General features: G+C 39.0%; 1 protein-coding gene across 2 annotated transcripts; it reads left to right on the top strand.

Annotated features, from left to right (window-relative positions):
- Positions 1-3,704: 3,704 nt before the first annotated feature.
- On the top strand, positions 3,705-10,002 carry zgc:56585 (uncharacterized protein LOC393297 homolog). 2 transcript variants are annotated; one of them, XM_051677910.1, is made up of 8 exons: positions 3,705-3,855; positions 4,276-4,371; positions 6,422-6,545; positions 6,727-6,833; positions 6,929-7,025; positions 7,422-7,498; positions 7,748-7,911; positions 9,472-10,002. In XM_051677910.1, the coding sequence occupies exons 2-8, from the start codon at positions 4,279-4,281 to the stop codon at positions 9,620-9,622; spliced, it is 813 nt and encodes a 270-aa protein (XP_051533870.1). In that variant the 5' UTR covers positions 3,705-3,855; positions 4,276-4,278; the 3' UTR covers positions 9,623-10,002. The 2 variants fall into 2 exon arrangements, with proteins under 2 accessions (XP_051533870.1, XP_051533869.1); XM_051677909.1 differs by having other exon boundaries at positions 3,772-3,924.
- The last annotated feature ends 9,099 nt before the right edge of the window (positions 10,003-19,101 follow it).

Below are 19,101 nucleotides of genomic sequence, written 5' to 3' on the forward strand. Positions count from 1 at the left end.
CGTGTCTGGTCTTCAATCAGCCAAAAAGCACTCATGCCACCCCACTCTTGATTTCACTCCACTCCTCTCTGGCCTTCAGGACAGCCAATGGAACCGCACCCTCTTACTTCAATTCACTTCTTAATGTCTATGTTCCAACTAGCTCTCTGCGGTCTATGAATGTGTGACGCCTGGTGGTCCCATCACAAAGAGGCTCAAAGTCTATTTCACGATCATTCACTTTCTCTGCTCCTCTATGGTGGAATGAACTTCCAACCACCACACAATCTGTTGTTACCTTCTCAAAATTCAAGAACCAGCTGAAAACACATCTATTCCACAAGGCTTCGAACCAACCCCCACTAATTGCACATTCTAATGCACTTAATGTACAAAAATAAAAAATAAATATTGTTGCGAGCAGCAATTAACGGGGTTCAAGTGGTTTAAGGCCTTTAAGCACATGCGTAAAAAGGTATTATGTTTTATTTAGCAAGCATGTAACCACCTAGATCATAGATGGAATAGACCATTTACAGCCAATACAGGCAATTTACTACGGAAATACATGGTTTTTAAAGCTTTTTAAAGCTCATAGCACCAACTATGGTCCGATCTCCATAAAAGTCTGCATGCTTGTTTAGAATCATATGTCGTATGTGCTCACCTAATTAATTTCGTGAGGTTCTGAGTTTTTATTTAGGAATTATGGACTTATTTGTACACTTGACACTTGTTTTTTTGATAATTATTGACCTAGAGTCCAGAAAATTGTACTGCACTGGTTTTATTGAGGTTGAGCGAAAAACCTAGGACTAGTTCACAAAAGTAGGTTGTTACATAATCGTGAATATTTAATGAACAATTTGATTGACAGCAGTGGTTCTTGAGGCAAAGTTGTTCAGTATGAGGAGATCTGACAAATGATATGAATTATAGCTGCGTCCCAATTCAGAGGCTGCATCCTTTAAAGGTCACATTCGAAGGCCGATTGCATCACTGCTGCGTGAAAAAGGCTGTCCCAATTCGAAGGCTCCTCCAAATGCGTCCTTTGTTTCCCGTGAAATGAAGGATACAACAGATGGCCCCTTCGCGGCCTTGCCTACCCCAGAATTTATTGCGTGCCAGTGACGACAGGATTTTTTTGAGAGAAACTGGGTTTCAACTTACTCAAATATCTAATGATACAAATGTAAAAAATAAATAAATAAATAAATAAAATAAAAAAGTGGTTCAAATGTTGACTTATATCTTACTAAGATGCGATTATATATAGTTTATACTCTTTATTATATACAGAAATGGACCATGGTGAAAATATTTAGACAGTTTGTGAACCCTGTTTTGTTTTCAGACAGTTTAATATAACTTTCTAAAAAGTCCAGTACAAATGTTACAGTCACTCGTCAGCTGTCACAGTGGTTAGGCTAGACTGTCCCAATTAACAATGCTCAGTCTGACCTTCGAGGCCTTTGAAGGCGTGGCCTTTGAAGTCTGAGTCCTTCGAAGAATGCAGCTTTTGAATTGGGACACAGCCATTGTGTGCATGTGTCAAAAACCACGTGATTACAGAGGCGTAAAACTCGTTAGCGCCATCCATTGGCTGATTTCTTTCAAATTTCTCAGAGACCTCTAAGGCCAGGAGTCGAACAGGCCCACCAAGTTTTGTGCCGATCGGCCTCCGTAAACCTTGTCTAATAGGTGCTCAAACTTCATTGGCCGATGGCGGTCATGTTTTTTGAGATACGCCAATGTCCTCATAGACAGTCATGGCACCTTGGACAAACACACTGCATGCCGATTTTCAGCTCAATCAGACTAACGGTTGTGCATTTAGAGCTGTTTTCATGTTTGTTTTCCTGTTATAGCACCACCAATTGGCCAAACTTCTCTGTGTTTTTACTGTGACCTCAGATTGAGCTCATACACATGTGTACTGAGTTTGGTGAACATATCTTATTTTGTTCGGGCATTATAGCCATTTCAGTAAAAATGGCCCGCCCTTTTCGAACATTTTGGCACCCCTTAGCGACCGTGAGTTGAAATTTCAATTTTTTATAATTATGGATAATCAGACTCCAGAGTATATTTCTGCACTAGTTTGGTTCCGATCGGATGAAAAACCTAGGACTAGTTCACAAAAGAAGGTTTTTAGCATTATCTGAAATATTTACCGAACGGTTTGACAGACACCAATGCTTCTTGAAGCAGAGTTGTTTAGAATGAGAAGAGCTATCAGATGATATATATTACTAGTGTTTTTTCACAACACTGCATTATATACAACCATTAACACCTACAAAAATCGTGATAGCACCACCTAGTGCCCGATTTTTTTTAAACTTTGCACAACCCTCTCAGACCAAGAGTCAAATAAGCCCACCAAGTTTTGTTCCGATCGGTCATTGTTAACCTTGTGTAATAGCAGCTGAAATTTGATTAGCCGATGGCAGCCATGTTTTTCAACATACATGAATGTCCATATAGACAATGATGCCAGCTGAGACAGACAATGTATGCACATTTTGAAATCAATAGGATTAACGGTTTCATAGTTACAGCCAATTTCAAGTTTTTTGGTATTATAGCGCCACCATGTGGAAAAACCGCGCCAACTTTTCTGGGCAACCAAAGATTGACCTCTTACATAAGTATACCAAGTTTGGTTTGGTTTTTCTTCAAGAGTTATAGCCATTTACGTAAAATTGGCCACCCCTACTTCCGATATTTTCACATACTGTAGCTAGCTCGAGTTGAAAGTTCAAACTTTTTTTGATAACTTTTGATATTGAGACTCCATAGAATCATTTGGCACTGGTTTGGTCCCGATCGCACGCAAAACCTAGGACTAGTTCGCAAAAGTAGGTTTTATGAAAAATCCAAGATGGCGGAACATTTTTATAGGCGGAAATGAAATTTTGTTTGTTTTGAGCCAAGGATTCCAATGGTATACAGCACTTGAGTCTACGACAAACGGTCTAGGAGTTATGAGCAGTTAAGCGCTTGAACCCCTAAAAATCTTAATTACAACAGGGTTTTAGCACTAAGCGCTTGAACCTCTAATAATAATAATAATAATAATAATAATACAAATCTTAACAATTACAATAGGGTTTTAGAGCTAAGCGCTTGAACCCCTAATAATAATAATTTAAAAAATCTTTTTCACAGCATTTTTACTACTCCAGCCACTGTGAGAACTTGGCAGTCCAATACTGCAGATGTTGTTAAACTTTGTATGATAAATTGCTTGCTATGTTTCTCATTTGAAAGTCTAATTTGTAGATGTAAATGATTTAGCACTTCTACTCTACATAAATACATTTCACTTGGCCATGTCACTGACTTTGTAAAAGAGATTTTATTTCAATTAGTTTTATTTTGGTTAAATAATGGTTACAAACACACAAGCAAACAAACATCACAATGACAAAGTTTTAGAGCATCAAAAACAAATATACATCACATTCATCTGACAAAAATGACTTGCTAAATCTTTACTGGAGGGTAATAGCTACACTTGACCTTTGATAACTTGACTTCTGATTGCTTTATCTTTGATAGAAAAAGTCCATCTACTGTATATTTATCTTGAAAAGGGCACTGTTTCCTTAATGTGCCTTCATGCAGTACACTTTTTGAATGCAATGGCTTTTATACAAAACAAAAAAGTGGATGATTTTACTGATTTTGCAGATCTTTGGATTAATGTTCTTCATCAGATCATTCTTCCGCTCCAAGTTCCAACAGTGCAATGATCTGACTCCTTAAGACACATTAACAACATAACATGCAAAACGCGGAAGAATTTGACGTTTACTCTTGCACCCACTTACAGAATATCCGCTAAAGGTTTTTGAGTTTCACTAGTATTTGGTGAGTCCTCCCTTTTATCATTGCTAGAGTTCAACATACAGGTAGACACGACAGTGTTTGGGTGCTCAGGTAAACTACGCTTGTGGGGTTTTTTTTTTTCGGGTTATGAATTTTAACAGTGTTTTTTTAGAGGAAATGTTTGTTGTGACATCGTGTTTCTTGTAAAACCGAATAAACAGACGACAGAAGCTTGTGTTTCGTGGGCGCTTAGGCTAACGTGTTGCATTCAAAAACGGATCGCAGCACGATGTGTTTTGAAATGTTTAACTTTTTTTTTTTTTTTTTTTTTGACACGTCGACCTAGAAAGGCAATGCTAAAAGATTTCCGCCTGACAACAATTAAAATTGCGCAGACGGAATGCAAAAACGCGTCCTGTGCGCGCGCCACCTAATAATATTGTTGATGTGTTTCTTTCACAGGTGATGGATTTAAAAGATAAAGTGGCCGTAGTGACTGGAGGAGCCCAGGGTTTGGGGAGAAGCTTTGTCGACATACTCCTAAAAAATGGCTCAAAGGTAGCCTACAGTTTCTTATCTTAAAAAAAAAAAAAAAAATCTTGATTATCAAAACCTGTTTGTTGCATGGTTAGCCTACTAAATTCTGTCATTAACTTTCTCACATTCTTGTCGTTCCAAACCTGTATGACTTGAACAGTGTCAATTGCATGACTCACTCTCAATGCCTGAGAGTTGGCAGCCCTGACAATGAGGTTACATTTGTTTATATTAGTTAACAACTTTAGTTAACATGAACTAACAATGAATGAACAATACATTTACAGCATTTATTCATTTTGTTTAATGTTAATTTCATCATTTAGTAAAATTTCATCAAATTGGTTAATGCACTATGAACTAACATGAACGAACAATGAACAATTGTATTTTTATTAAAGGAATGGTTCACCCAAAAATTTAAATTCTCTCATCATTTACTCACGCCATCCGAGGTGTGTAGGACTTTCTTCTTCAGAACACAAACAAAGATTTTTAGAAAAATATTTCAGCTCTGTTGGACCATGCAATGCAAGTGAATGGTGACCAGAATTATGAAGCTCCAAAATAGCACATAAAGGCAGCATAAAAGTAATCCATACGACTCCAATGGTTTAATTAATAGCCGTTTTTCCACTATCGAGCCAGTGCAAGCCAGGGCTATCAACTGGCCAGCTAGGGCCAATAGTCTCGAACTTCGAGCCTCAAGACCAAAATCCATTTGCGTTCCCACCATCGGGCCAGTAGCCCAGCAGCGTTGCCATTTCACAAGCAAGAGGGAAGCTCAAACTTAGGTATCATGTTATCTAGTTATCTAGACTATTGAGTTTATTTCGTTTGTTAACATTAGCTAGCTAGCAAGATAAGTCAGCGATGACAATGTCCCAGCACACCGTTCATGATCACGAACAATGGAAAGTTATTTTTTGGGCACCGGCCAAAATCTTTTCCCAAATCTGTACCGTGGTGCGCTGGATACTCAACCTGGCAAGTTTGGCGAAACTCCGCTTTTGACATTGACCCTGCCTCACTCCCCAGTTGGCATTGTTTAGCCCAAGGGTAATCGGTGGGCCAAAGGCCATTGGCCCGCATAGGATGCTCCTGTGCTTCCTCGCCTCCTCAAGGTGCATTTAGAGAATTGATGTGTCATTTATGATGGCGGATTTTGATCGGTTTCCAGGTCATGGGCTTGAGGACGGAGAAGCGAGGATGCGCAATTTAAGAAATGAGAAGCACCCACAGATCAATATTTAAGTCCTTTTTTACTAGAATTCAACACTTCACTTTCACATTCTTCTTTTGCACTTTGCATTGTTTGTGCATATCGCAACATACTGTTCAGGGAAGATAATTTAGAGTGAAATTTATACTGAATACATGGATTTAACAACTGGAGTCATAGTGATTACTTTTATGCTACCTTTATGTGCTTTTTGCAGCTTCACATCTCTGGTCACCATTCACTTGCATTGTATGGACCTACAGAGCTGAAATATTCTTCTAAAAATCTTTCTTTGTGTTCAGCCAAAGAAAGGAAGTCATACACATCTTGGATGGCATGAGGGTGAGTAAATGATGAGAGAATTTTTGGGTGAACTATCTCTTTAAGTAACTTTAACAAAGATTAATAAATGCTGTAAAATATATATTGTTTATTGTTAGTTCATGATACCTTATGCATTAACTAATGTTAATGAAAGGAACCTTATTGTTAAGTGTTACCGATGTTTAAAGCTTAATAAAGCACCCAAAAGTGTCATAAAAATAGTCCATGCAATTGTGTGTTATATTCCCTCTGAAGGCATATGATAACTTTGTATGTTGAACAGACCGAAATTAAAGTCATCATTCACTCTTCACACCTTACATGAAAATATAATATTTGCTGACAAAAATAACTTACTGAAACTGTCAACTGCATGATGCTCTTGGAATATACTGTATTATACTACAGACCTACTATACTATAATATAGAATAATATACATTACTATACTATTGTACTGTACTGATCTGTAATACATTTACATTAATTAAGTAATAGCCCCAATACCTATTCATTTTGATTACAGGTGGTCATTATTGACGTAAATGAATCACTGGGAAATGAATTGAAGGCGGCACTTGATAAGGAATATGGACCAGACAGGGCTGAATTTTATGCTGCCAACGTCACATCAGAGGAGGAATTTAAAGGTTTTGGAGTCCTTTTAAGTTAATGTTTATGCAGAGCATGATATGTTGTCAGGAAATGATTACATAACCCAGGGGCTAATGTGGTTTACCAGGTTTTTGCAAGAGGACAAAGACCATCATGCATGACATTACAGTGAATTGTAGAGACTGTAGAAATTCTGAAAGTTATTTCCCTTTACAGGAGTTTTTCAGAAAATTGTGGAAAAAAATGGCTGCATAAACATCGTGTGCAATAATGCAGGGGTCATCAATGAAAATGACTGGGAGAAAGCTATTGCAATAAACCTGGTATGATTTTATCTATTCATCCACCAATCTATCTATCTATCTATCTGTCCATCCATTCATGTATGTATGTTTTGTTGTTAATGTGGCCGTTACAGGGTGGAGTGGTCAGGGGAACGTTTCTGGCTCTAGAACATATGAGGAAGGACAATGGTGGTAATGGAGGAGTCATTGTCAACATTGCATCTATGGCAGGTTTGGAATTGGTGTACTTAAAGGGATAGTTCACCTAAAAATGAAAATTCTGTCATCATTTACCCACCCTTTGTTGATTTGTTGTTCCACACCCGTATGACTTTCTTTCTTGCGGGGAACACAAAAGGACAGCCTCAGTCACCATTCACCTCTACTGGATTTTTCCCCCTTCCATTCAGTGAAAGTGTATGGTGACTGAGGCTGTCATTCCATATCATATGGCCTTCTGTGTTTCATGGAAGAAAGAAGTTTATACAGGTTGAAAACAACATAACAACAAAGGTTTAGTATATGATGACAGAATTATCATTTTTGGGTAAACTATCCCTTTAATACATGTATCTAGTTTCAAACTATTTGGAGGAATATCATGAAAGAAATCTTCATGCTTTTCAGGTCTGGGTCCTCTGCCAATAGCGCCCATATACACAGCAACTAAACATGGAGTGATGGGATTCAGCCGCGCTATGGCTGTATGTATTCTGTCTTGAGTTTTGTTGCGTTTGGGTGAATAAAAATGTTATATTAAGCATAAAAAGACCTCACTGATGCAGGATTTTTAAAATCCTACGCCATTGATAAAAACAAGTAGTGTTAAATATTTTTAAAATATTATTTTTTACACATGCAAAAAATCTAAACCAAGACCCTGCCTTTGAAAGATAATGTAGACATCAATTGCTTGAAAGAGATGTAGATATTCTTTGTTACTGTGTCAACAGGCTGCTTCTCAATTGGCCAACTATGGGGTGCGGATCAACATCCTCTGTCCTGGTTTTGTGAAGACAAACCTTCTGTCATTACTGAGTTCAAAAGAGCATGTTGGAAGGTTTTTTGAATTAAAGGATGTGACAAATAAGTTGATGGAGATGTATGGCTTTCTGGAGTGAGTTAACATTGCAGTTTATTTAATATTTATGCAATTAGCAAACACGTTTATCCAAGATATAAAAATGTTGTTACTTATTGTTAGGGCCATAATAAGTTTATAATATGTTCATAATACTTCACTTACTATTTAAGAATTTTGATCTTCTGAATAGTAATATTTTTGGAATGTTTAAGATTTCATTCATTTGAAATATTTAAGAGTATAAATTCATTGACTTAAAGGAATAGTTCACCCAAAAATGAAAATTCTCTCATCATTTACCCACCCTCATGCCATCCCAGATGCGTGACTTTCTTTCTTCTGCTGAAAACAAAGTTCATATAATGCAAGTGAATGGTGACCAGAACTTTGAAGCTCCAAAATGTGCATAAAGGCAGCATAAAAGTAATCCATACGACTCCAGTGGTTTAATCCATGTCTTCAGAAGCGATATGATAGATGTGGTTGAGAAACAGATCAATAATTAAGTCCTATTTCTACTTTAAATCTCCAATTCCATTTTCACATTCTTCTTTTGTTTTTGGCGATTCGCATTGTTTGTGCATATCGCCACCTACTGGGTAGGGAGGAGAATTTAAAAAAGGACAAATATTTATGTTTCTCACCTACACATATCTTATCACTTCTGAAGATATAGATTTAACCACTGGAGTCTGATTGATTACTTTTATGCTGCCTTTATGTGCTTTTTGGAGCTTCAAAATTTTGGTACCTAGTCACTTGCATTGTATGGACCTACAGAGCTGAGATATTCTTCTAAAAAAAAAAAAATCTTTGTTTATGTTCAACAGAAGAAAGCCAGTCATACACATCTGGGATGGCATGAGGGTTAATACATTCTGTGAAAATGTTCATTTATGGGTGAACTATCCCTTTAAGGGTGCGCTCACCTTGCAGTGTAGGTGGCTGATTCTCATGGAAAATGTCCTGGTCCTATTTGACTCCAAAATCAAAAGAAACAAATAGAAAATGAAGCCTATTTTAGGGTTTTATCATTGTGATAATATTTTCATGACAGTTGCTCACATTTTACCCCCCAATCCTATTTACCGCAATTACAATAATGAGATTCGGGAGGTAAAATGTGCCTAAGTGTCCTGAAAATAATGTCACAATGCAAAATATCTTAATGGTCCTAAATGTAAGCTTTTGTGTTTTTGTATTGATGGGGTTCAGTTTGACTAGGACATTTCTTGAGATGTTTTTTGAGGATCACCTAGATGCAGAAGACTGGGTTTTGAGTGCATTAATGGTTTATTTGAAGCTTGAAAATGTGTATAGTTTTCAAAGTTATCTGACAAATGGAGAGTAAAACTATGACACTGTAAATTTGTGGCTTTATGCACCTAATCCTTATGGCATCACATAAGGACAGTATTATGAAGACTGGTTTAGGCCACCATTCAACATACTAGCTTATATGAACCTATTAATTTAAGACTCTTTACTTTTGTAAGGGTTTGTACTCTACAACTTGGACAGTCATATTGTTTCTTTTGTTTTTTGTTATACGTGATGAGACTTGTATAGTCATTGCATTTTTTTTATTTGCAGGGCTGATAATGTTGCCAAGGCTTTCCTTGTTCTTGTAACAGACGAGAGCAGGAATGGAGACGCTTTGATGGTTCATGCTAATGGTGCAGGTTTCATTTCTTTCCCTCAAGAAACCAAAGAAATTCCATCTACTACAGTCAGCCTGCAGTAGCCAATCAGCTTCTACCTCTGCCACACCTTTCTAATGCCACTGCAAAATTGGGTGGATTTGAGATTAAAGGCTCCACCAGAGCTTGAATACTTTATATAATCAAGATTCTTAAAGGTTTTTAAAAACATTAATGCAAACCTGGGATTAATCGCTTCTGCTTGTACTGTATATTCCCATTTGTAAATCCTTTGCTGAGAAAATGTCAACCCAATTAAATGTAATGCAAGTTAAGACATGATTTAAATTGTATAAATTTCACTAAGACAGACAAAATAAAATATGATTTTTTCTGTTGTTAAAACTTACTGTATATGTAATCCGTATTAATGCATTCATATTTAAAATATTAATTTGTTTCAATAAATAAGCTACTAACATTATGTTTGTGTTACAAGTCAATTTCAAAATGAGAGTCTGTATCTTTACTGTAAAAGAGTATTTTGGTTGTTTTAAAGGATAGTTCACCCAAAAATTCTCTCATCTTTGAGTAGCCACAATTGCCACAGACCGAGCTTAAATTGTACTGAACCTGGAACATTCCTTTAATGGCCCAAAAACTCTGGTCCCTGGGAATTTTTTTTTGCCAGATTTATATAACATTTTCACATTTACATATATGCATTTGGCAGCTGCTTTTATCTAAAGCGACTTACAGTTCATTTATTACAGGGGCAATCCCCCAGAGCAACCTGGAATTACAGGTGCATCTCAATAAATTAGAATGTCGTGGAAAAGTTCATTTATTTCAGTAATTCAACTCAAATTGTGAAACTCGTGTATTAAATAAATTCAGTGCACACAGACTGAAGTAGTTTAAGTCACTGGTTCTTTTAATTGTGATGATTTTGGCTCACATTTAACAAAAACCCACCAATTCACTCTCTCAAAAAATTAGAATATGGTGACATGCCAATCAGCTAATCAACTCAAAACACCTGCAAAGATTTCCTGAGCCTTCAAAATGGTCTCTCAGTTTGGTTCACTAGGCTACACAATCATGGGGAACACTGCTGATCTGACAGTTGTCCAGAAGACAATCATTGACACCCTTCACAAGGAGGGTAAGCCACAAACATTCATTGCCAAAGAAGCTGGCTGTTCACAGAGTGCTGTATCCAAGCATGTTAACAGAAAGTTGAGTGGAAGGAAAAAGTGTGGAAGAAAAAGATGCACAACCAACCGAGAGAACTGCAGCCTTATGAGGATTGTCAAGCAAAATCGATTCAGGAATTTGGGTGAACTTCACAAGGAATGGACTGAGGCTGGGGTCAAGGCATCGAGAGCCAACACACACAGACATGTCAAGGAATTTGGCTACAGTTGTCGTATTCCTCTTGTTAAGCCACTCCTGAACCACAGACAACGTCAGAGGCGTCTTACCTGGGCTAAGGAGAAGAAGAACTGGACTGTTGCTCAGTGGTCCAAAGTCCTCTTTTCAGATGAGAGCAAGTTTTGTATTTCATTTGGAAACCAAGGTCCTAGAGTCTGGAGGAAGGGTGGAGAAGCTCATAGCCCAAGTTGCTTGAAGTCCAGTGTTAAGTTTCCACAGTCTGTGATGATTTGGGGTGCAATGTCATCTGCTGGTGTTGGTCCATTGTGTTTTTTGAAAACCAAAGTCACTGCACCCGTTTACCAAGAAATTTTGGAGCACTTCATGCTTTCTTCTGCTGACCAGCTTTTTAAAGATGCTGATTTCATTTTCCAGCAGGATTTGGCACCTGCCCACACTGCCAAAAGCACCAAAAGTTGGTTAAATGACCATGGTGTTGGTGTGCTTGACTGGCCAGCAAACTCACCAGACCTGAACCCCATAGAGAATCTGTTGGGTATTGTCAAGAGGAAAATGAGAAACAAAAGACCAAAAAATGCAGATGAGCTGAAGGCCACTGTCAAAGAAACCTGGGCTTCCATACCACCTCAGCAGTGCCACAAACTGATCACCTCCATGCCACGCCAAATTGAGGCAGTAATTAAAGCAAAAGGAGCCCCTACCAAGTATTGAGTACATATACAGTAAATGAAAATACTTTCCAGAAGGCCAACAATTCACTAAAAATGTTTTTTTTTATTGGTCTTATGATGTATTCAAATTTTTTGAGATAGTGAATTGGTGGGTTTTTGTTAAATGTGAGCCAAAGTCATCACAATTAAAAGAACCAAAGACTGGAACTACTTCAGTCTGTGTGCATTGAATTTATTTAATACACGAGTTTCACAATTTGATTTGAATTACTGAAATAAATGAACTTTTCCACGACATTCTAATTTATTGAGATGCACCTGTAAGCATTTTGCTCAAGGACACAATAGGAGCTGTGGGGATTGAACCAGCAACCTTCTGCTTACCAGTTCTGTGCTTTAGCCCACTATGCCTCCACCACCACTCCAAATATTACTGTTGTCCTATTGTATAGTACTGTTTTATTAATATTTTTCAGGTGACAATTGTAAGTCTGATTGCTTGAAAACCAGTAGCCCATGATTTAAAGTATCACTCATGTGCCTAGCGCAAATGGTGCAGGACGAGTGTGAAGTTGAACTCTTATAAGAAACTAATAGATGTATGCTTACCAAGCACCACTAATGATTTAACTAACAAATGTCAGTGGAGTGGTGTAGTGGACTAAAGCACTAAACTGATAAGCAGAAGGTTGTTGGTTCAATCCCTACAGCCCCCACCATTGTGTAGGCAAAACAACTGAGCATATTGGTGTCTGTAAAATTTATTTTTCATGCCGTGGAAGTGTATTACGAATCTCCATCATTATAGGGTTGCCACCCGTCCCGTAAAATACGGAATCGATTTGTCCTGTATTTCTGTCAGATGGCGTCACGGTGAAATAGTTCCAGATCGCCAATTTAACATTGATTTAAGTATAGTAGGTAAGGAACCGTCTGAAAAGTCCACACATTGTGCTAAAACGTGCTAATACTGTGGAAGGTGTGTGGTAAGGAACCGTCTGAAAAGTCCACAAATGGTGGTAAAACTGGAGTTTTTTTTTTATATAAATGTTCAATATGATCAAACAATGTATGAATACAATCATAAAGACAAGTACAGAGAAAAATAAACAAAATATAAAAATTATAAAATATGTATAAACCATCCAAAATGTATACATAAATAAGATAAAGACTACAAATAATAAAAAATAAAAATAATTTTAACATATAAATTATGTATTTCGTGGGTCAGGAAAGTTCTCATTTTTGCATATAATAATTTTTATTAATAACGCACATTAACGCATGTATTGCTAAAACTGTGGAGGATGTGGTTGGGGCAGTGATTCTCCCCTTTTATCTTGAAACGGCGTCTAAAAATACGCGGCGCTTTTGCGCGAGACGCTGAAGAAAAAGCAAGATGCATCGCAATGGTCTGTCAGGTGCATGTTTACATAGAAGAAAGCGCGGACGGACGCAAGGATTACTTTGGTGTGAACGGCCCCTTTTACTGTGCAAGTGCGTTTCAGAAGCATAGTTATTGTTTCTTTCACAAGTGTGTGGCTGACGATGGATTTAAAAGATCAAGTGGCTGTCCTGACTGGAGGAGCTCAGCATTTGAGTAGAAGTTATGTCGAAATACTAAAAAAATCATCTAAGGTACATTTAGGTCAAAACGGTTGTTTGTTGACGTTTGCATGGGTTCAAACGTCAAGTTTCCAATGTCTATATTAGCAATACAAAACAGTAGTGTGCATAACTTTGCTATTCTATATAGTGTAGCTTGCTTTTTAATACTTTATTGTACTACTGTAGAATATGTAATAAAGGCCCCTATGCTTATTCATTTTGATTACAGGTAGCCATCACTAACATGAATAAATTGCTGGGAAACGAATTGAAGGTGGTACTTGATACAGAACATGGACCAGGCTGAATTTTATGCTGCCGATGTCACATCAGAAGAGAAATTGAAAGGTGAATCATATTACATCATGATGGTGCAGCGGATGGCCGCCTCGGTGTGGAGCGCTTCTATTGTTTTGTTGTTTTTGTTTGTTTGTCCTGTGTTTAGTAATCTTTTTCCAGTCAGTTTTACCAGAGATGAACTGCTGAACATTCGACAGCATATACCAGTCAATCTTTTCCCGGATTTTGAATATTCGGACATTTTGCTGGACATTTTACTCGGAGGCGCGGCTATGTTGTTTAAACGCGCTACGTGATGCAGGTGTGGGAGACGAGCAGGCGCGCTGGTCAGGCTCCGTTGGTGGGGCTTTCGAACAGTGTTGCCGAGCATTCATCTAGCAAATCTCCGCTCTCTCCCTAACAAAACGGATGAACTACATCTCCTCACCCGCACAAACAAGGACTTTTCAACCTCTGCTGCCTTGTGCTTCACAGAAACCTGGCTGAGTTAAGCCATTCCGGACAGTGCGTTACATCTGCCGGGCTTTCAGCTGGTCAGAGCGGATCGCATCACGGAGTTAACGGGGAAAACTAGAGGTGGTGGAACATGCTTTTACATCAATGAAAGTTGGTGTACAGATGTAACAACGTTAAAGAAGATGTGCTGTCCTAATTTGGAAGTGCTCTTTATTAACTGTAAGCCTTTCTAGAAAATGCGGGAGTTTTCTGTTTATTCTGGTAGTGTTTACATCGGGCCAAACGCGTGATTGAATGCCGCGCTGCAACAGCTGGCTGATCAAATCACAGACACAGAACAACAATACCCGGACTCAGTTATTATTATTCTTGGGGATTTTAACAAAGCAAACCTCACAGGTAAACTGCCCAAATACAAACAGCACATTACATGCCCAACCAGAGACAGAAATATACTGGATCATTGCTACACAACAATAAAGGATGCATATCGCTCTGTCCCTAGAACAGCTTTGGGACTATCTGATCACTGTCTGGTTCATCTTCTTCCAACCTACAGACAGAAATTAAAATCTGCTAAGTCTGTAATAAGGACTGTAAAGAGATGGACCAACGAAGCAGAGCTGGAAATACAAGCCTGCTTTGACTGCACTGATTGGAGTGTTTTTGAGGCTGCAGCCACAGACCTGGACGAGCTCACAGATACTGTTACATCATATATCAGTTTCTGTGAGTATATGTGCATTCCTACTAGGACTTATTTAACATTTAACAATGACAAACCATGGTTTACAGCGGAACCCAGGCAGCTTCGTCAGGCCAAAGATGATGCTTTCAGAGTTGGGGATAAAGTCTTGTACAATCAGGCCAGAAACACACTGAATAAGGGAATCAGAGTGGCTAAAAGAAGATACTCTGAGAAGCTGAATAACGACCCTGCATCAGTGTGGAGTGGCATGAAACAACTTACGAATTACAGGACTCCTACCCCCAACCCTGGCTGACAACCTGAATGTGTTCAACTGTAGATTTGAAAGGCCCAATCTCACACACCACACCCACTCTGACCTTCACTTCACACAAACACCAACACCTCCTGCAACCCCCCCTCCTCCCCCCTCCTGCTACTCAACCTGCACTTAAGATCTGTGAAGATGATGTGAGCCGCGTCTTTCGAAAACAAAGGATAAGGAAAGCACAGGGCCCAGATGGCATTTCACCTGCATGTCTTAGATCCTGTGCTGACCAGCTGGCCCCCATCTTCACACAGATCTTCAATAGATCACTGGAGCAGTGTGAAGTCCCATGCTGCTTCAAACGTTCCACTATCATCCCCATCCCAAAGAAACCAAAAATCACAGGACTTAATGACTACAGACCTATAGCCCTGACATCTGTGGTCATGTAGTCATTTGAGAGACTGGTGTTGGCCCACCTGAAGGACATCACTGGACCCTTTCTAGATCCCCTTCAATTTGCTTATTGAGCAAACAGGTCTGTGGATGATGCAGTCAACATGGGATTGCATCATATCCTGCAACATCTGGACAGACCAAGGACATATGCAAGGATCATTTTTGTGGACTTCATTTCAGCTTTCAACACCATCATACCAGCTATTCTCCGGACTAAATTACACCAACTCTCTGTTCCCACGTCTATCTGTCAGTGGATTACCAGCTTTCTGACAGACAGGCAGCAGCTTGTGAGACAGGGAAAATTCACTTCCAGCACCTGTACAACCAGCACTGGTGCCCCCCAGGGATGTGTGCTCTCCCCACTACTCTTCTCCCTCTACATCAACGACTGCATCTCCAAGGACCCCTCTGTCAAGTTCCTGAAGTTTGCAGATGACACCACTGTCATCGGCCTCATCCGAGATGACGATGAGTCTGCATACAGAAGGGAGGTTAAACAGCTGCCTTCTGGTGCAGTCAAAACAACCTTGAGCTGAACACACTCAAAACGGTAGAGATGATTGTAGACTTTAGGAGGAACCCACCAACACTGTCCCCCCTCACCATTCTAAACAGCACTGTGGCAGCAGTGGAGTCACTCAGGTTCCTGGGCACTACCATCTCAAAGGACCTGAAGTGGGAGACCCACATTGACTCCATTGCAAAAAAGGCCCAGCAGAGGTTGTACTTCCTTCGCCAGTTGAGGAAGTTCAACCTGCCACAGGCGCTGCTAATACAGTTCTACTCAGCAGTCATTGAGTCTGTCCTCTGCACTTCAATATCTATCTGGTTTGGTTCAGCTATGAAATCGGATATCAGAAGACTACAAAGGAAAGTTCGGACTGCTGAGAGGATTATTGGTTGCCCCCTGCCCTCACTTCAAGAACTATACACTTCCAGAGTGAGGAAAAAGGCTGGAAAAATCACTCTGGGCCCCACTCACCCTGCCCACTACATTTTTGATCTGTTACCTTCTGGCCGACGCTTCAGAGCTCTAAGCACCAGAACCGTCAGGCACAGGAACAGTTTTTCCCCCCAGGCTATCCATCTCATGAACAGTTACAACTGCCCCTTTGAGCAATAATTAATGTGCAATACACAGCTTAGTCTTTTTATATTATCCAACACATCCTGCCTCTTATGCCATTTAATTCCCATGCACTGTACATAACCGATTTGCATTTAGATTTGGACTACGTATGTGTATGTGTGTGTGTATATACAGGTGCATCTCAATAAATTAGAATGTCATGCAAAAGTTCATTTATTTCAGTAATTCAACTCAAATTGTGAAACTCGTGTATTAAATAAATTCAATGCACACAGACTGAAGTAGTTTAAGTCTTTGGTTCTTTTAATTGTGATGATTTTGGCTCACATTTAACAAAAACCCACCAATTCACTATCTCAAAAAATTAGAATATGGTGACATGCCAATCAGCTAATCAATTCAAAACACCTGCAAAGGTTTCCTGAGCCTTCAAAATGGTCTCTCAGTTTGGTTCACTAGGCTACACAATCATGGGGAAGACTGCTGATCTGACAGTTGTCCAGAAGACAATCACTGACACCCTTCGCAAGGAGGGTAAGCCACAAACCTTCATTGCCAAAGAAGCTGGCTGTTCACAGAGTGCTGTATCCAAGCATGTTAACAGAAAGTTGAGTGGAAGGAAAAAGTGTGGAAGAAAAAGATGCACATCCAACCGAGAGAACCACAGCCTTATGAGAATCGTCAAGCAAAATCGATTCAAGAATTTGGGAGAACTTCACAAGGAATGGACTGAGGCTGGGGTCAAGGCATCAAGAGCCACCACACACAGACGTGTCAAGGAATTTGGCTACAGTTGTCTTATTCCTCTTGTTAAGCCACTCCTGAACCACAGACAACGTCAGAGGCGTCTTACCTGGGCTAAGGAGAAGAACTGGACTGTTGCCCAGTGGTCCAAAGTCCTCTTTTCAGATGAGAGCAAGTTTTGTATTTCATTTGGAAACCAAGGTCCTAGAGTCTGGAGGAAGGGTGGAGAAGCTCATAGCCCAAGTTGCTTGAAGTCCAGTGTTAAGTTTCCACAGTCTGTGATGATTTGGGGTGCAATGTCATCTGCTGGTGTTGGTCCATTGTGTTTTTTGAAAACCAAAGTCACTGCACCCGTTTACCAAGAAATTTTGGAGCACTTCATGCTTCCTTCTGCTGACCAGCTTTTTAAAGATGCTGATTTCATTTTCCAGCAGGATTTGGCACCAGCCCACACTGCCAAAAGCACCAAAAGTTGGTTAAATGACCATGGTGTTGGTGTGCTTGACTGGCCAGCAAACTCACCAGACCTGAACCCCATAGAGAATCTATGGGGTATTGTCAAGAGGAAAATGAGAAACAAGAGACTAAAAAATGCAGATGAGCTGAAGGCCACTGTCAAAGAAACCTGGGCTTCCATACCACCTCAGCAGTGCCACAAACTGATCACCTCCATGCCACGCCAAATTGAGGCAGTAATTAAAGCAAAAGGAGCCCCTACCAAGTATTGAGTACATAAACAGTAAATGAACATACTTTCCAGAAGGCCAACAATTCACTAAAAATGTTTTTTTTATTGGTCTTATGATGTATTCTAATTTTTTGAGATAGTGAATTGGTGGGTTTTTGTTAAATGTGAGCCAAAATCATCACAATTAAAAGAACCAAAGACTTAAACTACTTCAGTCTGTGTGCATTGAATATATTTAATACACGAGTTTCACAATTTGAGTTGAATTACTGAAATAAATGAACTTTTCCACGACATTCTAATTTATTGAGATGCACCTGTATATTCATATATATGTATGTATGTATGTATGAATGTGTGTGTGTGTATATATATATATATATATATATATATATATATAGTCTATTGTGTATTCTATATATACACTTTTTTCTTTTCAATATTTATCTATTTTTTATTCAATTTTAAAGTCTGTTTCTGTTTTTGTATTGTTGTGTACTGCAAGCTCCTGTCACCAAGACAAATTCCTTGCATGTGTAAGCATACTTGGCAATAAAGCTCATTCTGAAGTATGTAATTTCAGCGTGCCTAGTGGCACCAAACGGAATTACCAAAAAATACTATGTTGTCAAACAACCTTTGCTAACACCCCTAAGACTCATCACTCATCGCACTCTCTGATTCCCTATGAACAATAAGCAATACTAAATAAAAGGTGATAAATGTTTAACATTGTAATAAACAAGTCCACTATAACATATACACACTGGACAGAAAGCGTGACAGAGTTATCAGGTCGTCCGATAACATCGCCGAATTGAACGGCAGCTAGGTGTACGTGAGATCCATTACATGAGGTAGGATGGTTCTTCTGGTACTCTTAACAATACAAATTCCGAGTATCTTACGAATTTATCTGGAGCTTGACAGTAATGAGCTAACTTGTGTGGCAATACCTTGAGTGTAGCTTACCTGTCGAGAAGAAACTCTGCAAGTTTGGCATCTTCATCGAACCCCAAAAGTCCTCCACCTTGTAAATGCGACACCAATGTTGACTCTGGTTTTACTCAGTTCTCTGTGTCTAAATATTTCCTCTCTAACACTTGTGCCAAGGATGTTCACAAGTAGCCCAAACTCAGTCAATATACTGAATTCTATATTCTTTGAATACTTCACATTATCTTTTACAGGAGTTTTTCAGAAAATTGTG

Source organism: Myxocyprinus asiaticus, chromosome 38 (genome assembly GCF_019703515.2).
Source record: "Myxocyprinus asiaticus isolate MX2 ecotype Aquarium Trade chromosome 38, UBuf_Myxa_2, whole genome shotgun sequence".
In the NCBI taxonomy this organism is placed as follows: domain Eukaryota; kingdom Metazoa; phylum Chordata; class Actinopteri; order Cypriniformes; family Catostomidae; genus Myxocyprinus; species Myxocyprinus asiaticus.